This window comes from Cynara cardunculus (assembly GCF_001531365.2).
Source record: "Cynara cardunculus var. scolymus isolate 2C chromosome LG 3, CcrdV1, whole genome shotgun sequence".
NCBI lineage: Eukaryota > Viridiplantae > Streptophyta > Magnoliopsida > Asterales > Asteraceae > Cynara > Cynara cardunculus.
The window spans coordinates 37,960,464-37,970,786 of NC_037530.1; the positions used below are offsets into that span (position 1 = coordinate 37,960,464).

The 10,323-nt window shown below is 38.0% G+C and overlaps 2 protein-coding genes across 2 annotated transcripts; one reads left to right on the forward strand and one right to left on the reverse strand.

Moving 5' to 3' along the window:
- The first annotated feature begins 806 nt into the window (after positions 1-806).
- Positions 807-1,894, forward strand: LOC112510328 (F-box/kelch-repeat protein At1g80440). The gene has a single exon (XM_025115716.1). The coding sequence runs from the start codon at positions 807-809 to the stop codon at positions 1,863-1,865; it is 1,059 nt and encodes a 352-aa protein (XP_024971484.1). The 3' UTR covers positions 1,866-1,894.
- A 616-nt stretch (positions 1,895-2,510) lies between these two features.
- On the reverse strand, positions 2,511-9,612 carry LOC112509690. Its single transcript, XM_025114780.1, has 5 exons — positions 9,259-9,612; positions 7,638-8,767; positions 6,400-7,109; positions 5,106-5,162; positions 2,511-2,867 (listed from the first exon to the last, which is right to left on the reverse strand). The coding sequence occupies exons 2-5, from the start codon at positions 8,614-8,616 to the stop codon at positions 2,622-2,624; spliced, it is 1,992 nt and encodes a 663-aa protein (XP_024970548.1). The 5' UTR covers positions 8,617-8,767; positions 9,259-9,612; the 3' UTR covers positions 2,511-2,621.
- Between the last annotated feature and the right edge of the window lie 711 nt (positions 9,613-10,323).

Sequence of the window (10,323 nt, forward strand, 5' to 3'; positions counted from 1 at the left end):
AAAAATTATGGTGAGAATAATGAATAACATGATTATACCATACAGATGAATGATTACTTAAGTGTTCTTTGATTTTTATTTTTTTACGGTTTTCACTTGAACCTATATATATATAAAAGAAACCTAATTTTCATTAGGAACGAGAAACTGTGCATAGTGCAACACATGACATATTCATCTGGAATATAAACGTTGTATTCAACAAGTATGTTGTAACATATTCATCATGAATGTGTGGTTTTTGATTAATACTATGTCCATATTCCTTATGAATGTGTTATTCATGATAGATAAAACCAAAACATATCTCTTTGATCAAGTGATATAGGGATCCATTTTTATTATAATATTTTGGTGTTTGAGATTGCTTATAAAAACAACTTATCGACTTATTTCGGTATGACACCAATAATAAACACTTTTAAGTGTTTGGATAAACAACTTATACCGGTGTCAAATCGGTAATAAGAAGTTTTTAAGAAGTTAGACTATTCTAAATTATAATAAGTTGATAATAATTTTTTTATAAAAACATAACTTGTTTCAAATAAGCAATCCCAACCAAGTTCTAAAATTAATATTTAAATAAAAAATAAAGAGATAAAACTACATTTAACAGGATATATTTAAGCAACCCCTGAATCCAGCCGATGAATTGAACGGAGACATGATTCCAATGGGTCCGTCTCACCACTCTCCGTCAAGACGTTGTTTTCATTTGGCTTTATCGCTTCAGACCTTCTAGAAGCTTTCCACCTTTATTTAACCCCCAAATCCATCCATTAATTTCTGCAATTTATTCCATCATGGATCTTATACCTGGCCTTCCTAATGATCTCGGTTTAGACTGTTTAATTCGTCTCCCTTACAACCAATTCTCCCTCGCCGCCTCCGTTTGCCGGAGCTGGAAGTCACAGATCGAGCTTCCTCACTTCCGGAACCACCGCAAGTCCGCCGGCCTCAGCCGTCGCATCGTCGTCATGGTGCAATCGCAGGTTGATTCCACTCACAACCATGGCCTCCGGAAGTATACGACTCCACCGGTTTACCGTTTCACAGTTTACGAGCCGGAAACGGGTAATTGGAGCCACCTGCCGCCGATTCCCGGGTTTTCCGACGGGTTGCCCCTATTTTGTCAGATAGCTCCGGTCGGGTATAATCTTGTGGTGATGGGCGGGTTGAACCCGGAGAATTGGGAGGCTTCGAATTTTGTTTTTGTGTACAACTTCGTGTCTGCCACATGGAGACGGCGGTCGGATATGCCAGGGTGTACACGGTCGTTTTTTGGATGTGCGTCGGACGGTGATCGGAGGGTGTTTGTCGCCGGCGGACATGATAACGAGAAGAATGCGCTACGGTCAGGGATGATGTATGACGTGGAAGATGATAGATGGGTCCCACTGGATGACATGGCAGATGAAAGGGATGAATGTAAAGGTGCTTTCCACCGTGGCAAATTCTACGTCATTGGTGGGTATAATACCCAAATGCAAGGGCAATTTGGGAAAAGCGCGGAGGCTTACGATCCGTCCACGTGTCAATGGGACCCGACGGAGGGTGACTTCTTGGGATCTGACACGTGTCCGAGGACTTGCGTGGACGGTGGTAACCGGTTGATGTACATGTATCGAGATGGCGCGGTTGTAGCACTGGATCATTCTTCCAAAACGAGGATCCCAAAGGATATGGATACTGTACCTTATATGATTGAATGCGATGGGAAGCTGCTGGCCGTTGGATCTGTTGGATACGGTAGGGGCCATGGAGTGTACGTGTTAGATCTGCATGACTCCACGTGGACGGCAGTGGAGGTGCCGGAGGAATTTTCCGGCCATGTACAATCCGGTTGCTGTTTAGAAATATAAATTAAATTAATGTACATAAATAAGTAAAGTGTGAGATTTTTTTCCATATCATATATCATTACAAGTAACGATAGATTTAGGACCGTAGGTGATTAAAGGCACCCTTAAAATGGACAAAAAGCCAAAGTCTCGAACCAAATGAGGTTTGAATTATACGATTTTGTAGAACATTTTCAACGAGAGCGAAAAACATATAAATAACATGTGATACAACATGTTCAAAAGGACACGAATGAATTGGTTAACACGACCTTAAGATCGTCGGCATATGACCGTAAAATTTTTTTACCTTCTCATAAATTGACCGTCTTCTTATTTAATTTTACAGCTATATAATTTTTTTTAACCTAGATATCCAACCCGCTATGCGTGCCGACTAATCCCAGGACGACCACCTGCTTTGCAGATAGTCCGGAGTCATCGCATTTGAACCTCCATGGCCACAAAGAGATTTTTATTCCTCCTTGGATTTGAATTTGAGACTTCCTGATACTTTTGATCTTTGAAGCCAAGCTCAAACCGATTAGGCACCACAGTCACCGCACAATCACATACATGAAATGATAATTTAACATGAGAATTAGAAATTTAAAAGAAAAAAACAAACTGATGGACCAGAAAATTAAATACAAAAATATCCATGCAAAAACATTAAATTTAAAGAATATTAAATAGTTTTTTAATAAATATATATTTGCTTAGAGCTGCCATCATTTCTCCATGGAAGAGAAGAATCATGAGCAGCAGTAAGCAAATTTACTTTACTCTCATGGTGTTGTAAAGAACCTCCCACAAGATCTTATACATGTGCTTTTTTAAGTACATCCTTTTCACCTTTTCTCTCCCTGCAAGTCCCAAACGCTGTCGTTCTGCTGGGTTTTCGAGCAAATATCGAAGGTTTTCGGAAAGAACGGTGGTTCCGGGATGTCCTATAGGATGTAGAAGACCGGTCACATTGTGTTCAACGATCTCTTTCGTGCCTCCTGAGTCTGTTCCGAGCACCTGTTTAAACGGCATAATGGATGTAAGAAGTAGACAGGAGTGTCAATGTGTGTAACAACCATGCCAATTGAATTGGTACCGATTATTGTCGGTTGGTTGTACCGTAGCAAGTACGCAAACTTGGTTGATACACGGTTTTAAAAGTTGTATATCACGGTAGTACTGACTTATTTATTTTTTATTTGTTTTGTGTGTTTAAGATTAAACCTTGCAACTTTTTATTTTGTTCAAAGGGAAATTGACTCAAATAACCATATTTCAGAACCAAATTAACCTCCTAATCATTTCTGTCCGGACTTTACCAAAATGTCAATAGGTCCGGAATACCCAGGTACTAAACGACGTAAAAATCAACGTTTTTGGACCAGGTCTGTAACCACCGCTCCGCAATTATTACAGATTCGACCCAAAACCCAATTTTTCCTATGAAATCCCCAAGGTGGACACTTACGAATTTGACATTACGGATTCAAGGAAAATGGGTTTTGGGCCGGATCCATAATAATTACGGACCTGACCCAAAAAAACTCGTAGAATTTTGTCGTTTAGTGGGTTTGCAATAATTGCGGATCTAGGTATTGCAGACCGGTGACTTTTAGGTAAAATCCGGAGAGAAATTATTAGTTGGTCAATTTGGTTGTGGAATATAGTTATTTGGGTCAATTTCCCTTTATTTAAACATTTGAATATTTGCAAGTTTTATTCATTACAATTAAAACCTGATAAACATCAAATGTATTACCTGGAAACTCAAAATTTCACTTAAATTTTGAAACACTTTGGCAAGTTTTCATATGTAACGTGAAGTTGGTACAAACCCGGTACCAACCGAAAAAAGTTGGTACCAAGTATAATTGGTTGGTACACGGTATAGGATTTTAGATACCAATTTTAATTGATTGGTACGCGGTATTGGAGAAAAAAAACTTGGTACCGTACCAAGTCCGGCCCTAGAAGTAGAGCTTGTTCTATATATAATTCTAACAATCTTAAGATCTATACAATATATAATACTTGCATGAAATGATAAATTGCCTAACATTTTTTTGGCAACCGTGGGTGTTCAGGTCGCTTACGCGCAGCTCGAATAATCCCATGGGGCCTTCGAGAACAACTACGAAAATCCCACCACCGGCCCCGTTTATATTGGCATATCCATGGTAATTCACGGGGACAACCCAATAGTCCGCAAGAGGGAGAGATCACTCTTTTGTAGATGTAAAACCGAACCGAACCGAACCAAAAGAACTCAGGGGACGTTTAGTTTGATGGAATGATTTTGAGGGATTTGGAATTGGAGGGATATGGATTTGGAATGATTTGAAATCCTTTATATGTGGTTTGTAGGATTTGGAATGAAATAGAATTTCATTCTTTATAAATAACTTATAAGTTATAAAAACCAATTATAAAGAAATACAAAAATAATCAAATTACCTTTTTTTAATTGGTTATTACAAAAATATATTTTTAACATATTTTAAAACATTATTACATAAAAATCCTATGAAATCTCATGAAAAACCAACCACCCCTGTGGTATTTCAGAATTCTATGTTTGTGGGATTTCAAATTCATGAAATCCTTTAAACTAAACATGGGACGGGAATGAAATTCAATTCAAAATTCCTTCAAATCCATTCCAATCCGACAAACCTAACGGGACCTCGATATATACACTCGAAAAAGGGGTTCGGAGGTGGGATGCAAAACTCAAAAGGTAGAAGGCTGTTTCTGTGGAGAGTGGAGACACCCAACTTGTGCAAAAGCGTGAGTGAAAAGGAAAGAACCAATACTAGTAAACTCTCTTCTAGAAGTGACAGATTTAGACTTAAACTTGTGTACTTGGTTATAATGTGAATTTCATTAAATTTGATTGCAAATGAGAGGAAGTGACGAACCGGATCATGTACGTTCTTCATTTAATTGCAATGTATATAAATTAATATATATATATATATATATATATATATAGAGAGAGAGAGAGGGGTTCAATGAGAATAGTAATCAAATAAGAGAATATAAAAATGGTCAAATCACGTGCAAAATCACACATGATTTACACTAACGGTCAATGAAAGTTGTGTGAATCACATGTGATTTTACACATGATCTTAGTATAAAATTCGACTGTTTTCTTATTCTCTTATTTAGTTATTGTTATATACTTAACACACACTCTCTCTCTCTCTATGCTATTTACAGCACATAAAAGCATAATATAGAAAAGTGTAGTACCGGAATACCAAATGCCATTGCTTCAATTGTCACTCTTCCAAACGTTTCTCCAATCCCCTGTGCTCGTCCAGTCAGTCAAAATTCCATTGTGTTAAAACGGAATCATTATGTAACTTCAGAAATATGGCATAACATATGACACTTTGCAACATTTTAGAAATCAATGCACTAGGTTAGGAGTATTCCAATCGACAATCACACAAATACGATCAAAATGGATGTCATATCTGGAAAGTAGAAATGTATCATCTCAGTTGGGCACTTACATTTTGGACTATACTAACAACAACCCATGGCTCTTGGTGGCTTGGTGCCTTTCGGTAAAGTAAAAGGCCAACAGATAAAACCCTTTTCACGTCTCTTTGTGCCTTTTTCTAACAAGTTAAAAGGACAAATGATTCTTTTATGAATAGGGTATATGAATAGGGTATATGGGTTGGGTTGGGAGGGACAAGTATGGAAAAAACTTGGCTTTCTGCATAAATCTCTCCCCTAGAAGCTTACTTAATAAGCCACTTTCTATATCATTAAGCCACAACCAAACAGCCATGTATAGCTGATCAAATAAGCTGTGAATCCCATTAAGCTCATTAAGCTGCTAACAAAAAGGCCCTAAAGCTTTGCTACTTACGCTTATTCTTCCCCTATGTTCCTTGTCATGACCCCAATGGAAACAAAAACGTTAAAGTAATACACCAAGACTACCTATTACCATATATATCCCACCATCATCTTTGATCTACAGCCTCCTTCCATCCCATAAGATTACTTTGATCACAAATCATTAATACCTTGACCTCCACAATGTAATGTCTGCCAATATAAGATATGTTGGTTCTATTCACCATCTTTCTAAGGGATGTCATGAAAAAGATCTTATGCTTGGTCTAAAAATGTATATGCTAAAGTAATCAAGTCAAAAAAGAACATGCTTTGGATAAACTAGTGATGCAACGAACACAAAGATGTAAGGAAAACACGATAAAAACAAAGATATTAATAAACTAATGATGCGACAAACACAAAGAAGAACTATTCGATTGGAATCAGGCAAGGACTTTGGAAAACGTTTATAAGCAAGAAGAATTTGTGCTTAAAAGGTATAAGATAACACAAAGATGTATGGAAATCACGATAAAAACGAAGATATTAATAAACTAGTGATGAAACAAACACAAAGAACAACTACTTCAATAGGTTTCAGGCAAGGACTTTGAAAAACTTTATAAGCAAGAAGAATTTGTGCTTAAAAGGTATAAGATGTGTAAAAGCATGTAATGTGGAGACTTGTCACCTGGGAATTTATAACATAGACGTCTGCTGCAGAGTAAAGTGAGGCAACACGCGTTGTTGCTGGAGTCCATAGCACCGACTTTGATGAATTTGAATGTTTGGATAAAAAACTAAGTAGCGCTTTGACATAAGGCACCTTATTGCTCTTGGATCCAACTGAACCAATTAGAAGCTTAAGAGCTTTCCCCTGCTTTTCTTCACTCCCGGCCAACATTTTTCTTAAACTTCCACCATCTTCAACAGATCCTGCAATCTGAATGTCACTTGGGGATGATTTGTTATCAGTGGTCAAGTGCACCGATTCAAGAAGCAAAAAATGGCCCTTTCCAGGGTTTATACTGCTTAATGCCATCACGAGCATATCGCTATCTTTCAATCCCATCTCTTCTCTGACTGATTTACGTAACAACATCCGTTTTTCCAGCATCTTCTCAGTGCTGAATGCAGGAGTATTTAGAGAACAAGATATGCCAGCTACAAAAGCCAGTTCATCATTAACAGATAGCGGAACCAGAGAGGGTGCAGACTTGAACTGAATATTTTCCTCTTTGCACCAAGCCAGCCATTGTTTAGACTGAGATTCAGAAAGGAACACCAGCGTTTTTACACGATTAAGAACGAGCTTAGAACGATCAAAGTACTCCCGTCGGTTCTCCATGATCCACCAAACAAGGTGACGTGTTCCAGCCACAGAGTGGTCAAAATATTGTTCTGTGAGCATTTAACTGATTGTCGTCAAGTTACTGGAACCACATAAATCATAAATGCATATAAAAGAATATTTCCAATCTTAAACTCAGGTAATTCTATTTCTACATTTTGGATAACCAATACTTTTGGCTTAGAAACATCTGGATAAAAGTACGAAATTACGAAGTGTTATGTTGGGTACACATTTGTTGTTCAGTTATGAAAAATAAACTAAAGTGCATTTGTGGACTAGGGGAAGCAGAGCACGGACCAAGATCTGAAGGGGTCATCTTGTTTGGAGGTAATGCCAAGGAAAGGAAAATATATGCATTTCACTAAAAGTCTAAAACCTTTAATCATCAATACTAAGGTCCTTATTAGCACAAAAAAGTGTGGTTGTAGAAGATATTTAAGTCCTTGCAGATTTCATGCTTCATGCAGTCAAATTGAGCAACAAGCTACAAAGAAGATCAGTTCTTTTATTATCTGCACAACTTCAAGATTTTCTGGACAGAAAGTTTATGAAATAAATGAAAAAAGAGCTCTCACCAATCCATGATGCGCACACTGCTGAACCTGCTATGACAAGATCTGCCTTCATAGCAGTTTTGAAGCTGAGCCTATCTTTGTCCTCCAGAACTTTGATCTTTTTTCTAGCAAGCTCTGGCAGCAATCCACCCCTTCTGCTAAGAGCAACTACGGAAACTGTGGCTCCACAGCTCAAAAGCTCTGTCGCCAACTCCATCATTGAAAGTGGAGCTCCAGTCAATGAAAGCTCGTGGAATATAAGAACAAATTTTCGTGACCAAACAAGACGAGCAAACTGACTCTTCCTATCACAGGTTCCTGATCGCTTCTCAGGACTCCATTGTAAAACTGAGTCCTCTATTGAACCAAATGGACCAACCAGCATCCCATAAGTAGCATTTGTTTTAGGAATTTCTTCTTCCTGGACTTCTGCATTATTGCTCCCAGTTCCCAAAGCCTTTTTCTGATTACCACGTTTTGTCCGAGAACTACGCCGTGATCTTTTGCTCCGTTTCTTTGTAGTTACAATGCTGCGTGATACACCAGTACCACCAGTGCCATTCTTGGCCAAGACCAAATCCATCTTGTTCACATGAGTCTGATTTCCATTGATCCCAATCTGAACTGTCGATGAATCATTACTCGCACTCAAGTCCCTCCTATGAACTTCCTCAACCTCAGAACTTTCATCACTTTCATCAATTCCCCCAAAAATCCCTTCCTTATTGTCACCATGAGCCCACCTTGATTGGACATAAAATCCAGCATAAGCCCAAAGAGTGATCAAAAGCAACCAAAGCACTATCCGATTGCTTCTGAAACAATTAGTACCAAATCCACCAGTTCTCCCGTCCCTTCTAGGGGTCCGACTAGAGTTTAATCTTTTAAATGAAGGAGAGCCTCTAGCTGTTGATTTACCCGATAATATGGACTTCAAGACGGGGCGTGATGATTGTCTCCCAGAGTTTCTTTGCACATCTACTCTATTATATTCATCCATATTCCCTTTCAACTGATTTCAAGCAGCATAAGATCATAACACATCATTCCTAACATTAGGATTGTATATATCTAACATTCTTGGTATTTAAGCTTCCGCACAATTGAAGAGCTCCGGAAAATCACTCTTATACAGATCCTAGCGTTGTATCCTGCACAATTGAATACACATTGTTTCAATGCAAGAAAGACTCATCATCGTCATCAAACTTGAGAAGCACAAGCATAAATGAACTTCCAGTAAATTCATGTTTCAAGAAGATGCATAGATAAAACAAGTTAATTTGCAGATCCAATTCTCTTAGACATACTACTTATTGTAGGTAATTGACTGCAGCATCGCATCTCAAATCTGCAATATCAATAAAATGCCAATGAAATGAACACAAAATATCATGTTACACACAAAACGTAAATTCCTTTGCCTCTGTTTTCATCGGCAAGAGAATTGGAGTTGACTGATGATCAACTCACATTTTAATCATCTTTGTGCTTGGGGGCAATGACGCAGCTAATGTCATAACCGAAGCTTGTTCAATTGCTGGTTGAAAACTCGCATTTGAATCTAGGACAACAAATCCATATTATATGCTACGAAAACATACAATTTAATTAACGAACCAACAAGCAATAAACACGAGACCTTTATTATTTGCTGAAATATGTTGATTTACTTGTAACTGATCGTTGAAAATTTCAGACAGATCGAAAAACTGATTTCTGAAGCCGAGCAAGTAGATCTTCTCAAATAATGCCTGATTAATCAGCATAATTTGATTTTTCCTATACAGATCGAGTGAATTAACATCATTATATCAATTTCGAGAAGCAGAAAACGATGAAATCGCCAGTCTTCAAGCAGCTCGCAACTTTGTGAGTGATGAAAATAGCAACAAGTGTGTGCTTGTTCGGCCCTTCTTCTGCTTGTGAAGTAGTTGACCAGACTGCAATGGAGATTTTGCGTGTGAGAGTGAGTGAAAGATGTCTGAAACTGAGGAGAGAAGTCACACGTGCGGAGCACCCTTGTCGACAGGGTTTCTACGGAAGAAGAAGATGGGGAAACTTGAGGTATAATTTACACTCAAAGTCCTTCGAGTTTTTCAATTGGTATATACAGCCCTTGTACTTAATATCTAAAAATTCTTCTATTTGTATTTGAAAAAACTGATATACATTGACTTTGAAGTAGAAATCAGGTCTGATACATAAGAATGGTGATTTATCTCGATCCGGTAGGAAACACCGCTCACTCCTCCCAAACAGGGACGGGGATTCTCTACTAAAACGGGGTCTCTGGGCCGGGGACTGTTACTCAAACCAGAGTTAGGACTGGGGATCTCCGATAAACTCAAACTAACGGATATTTTTCATAAGGTTTGACTAGGGACAAGATGTTAATTCCCGTATCCATTGGGGACCGGGGCCAGAAGCTGTTATTAGAAACCGGGCCTGAGGATAACAAAACACGCCCCATCCTCGTCCCGTTGCCATGTCTACTGATACATTTTATCCTTTTGGAACCCCCCACATTCAAATAAAATATATCAGGTTTCTTTATGTTTTTTGATTTTTGTTTCATATGAATTCTGACCCCATCATCTTCTTCTACAATATATTATATGTTTTACTATTACATAACTGAAGATACATTTTTATTAAAAGTATATAAGGATGTGAACATATCTGATTTTGATATTTTCTTTATGAT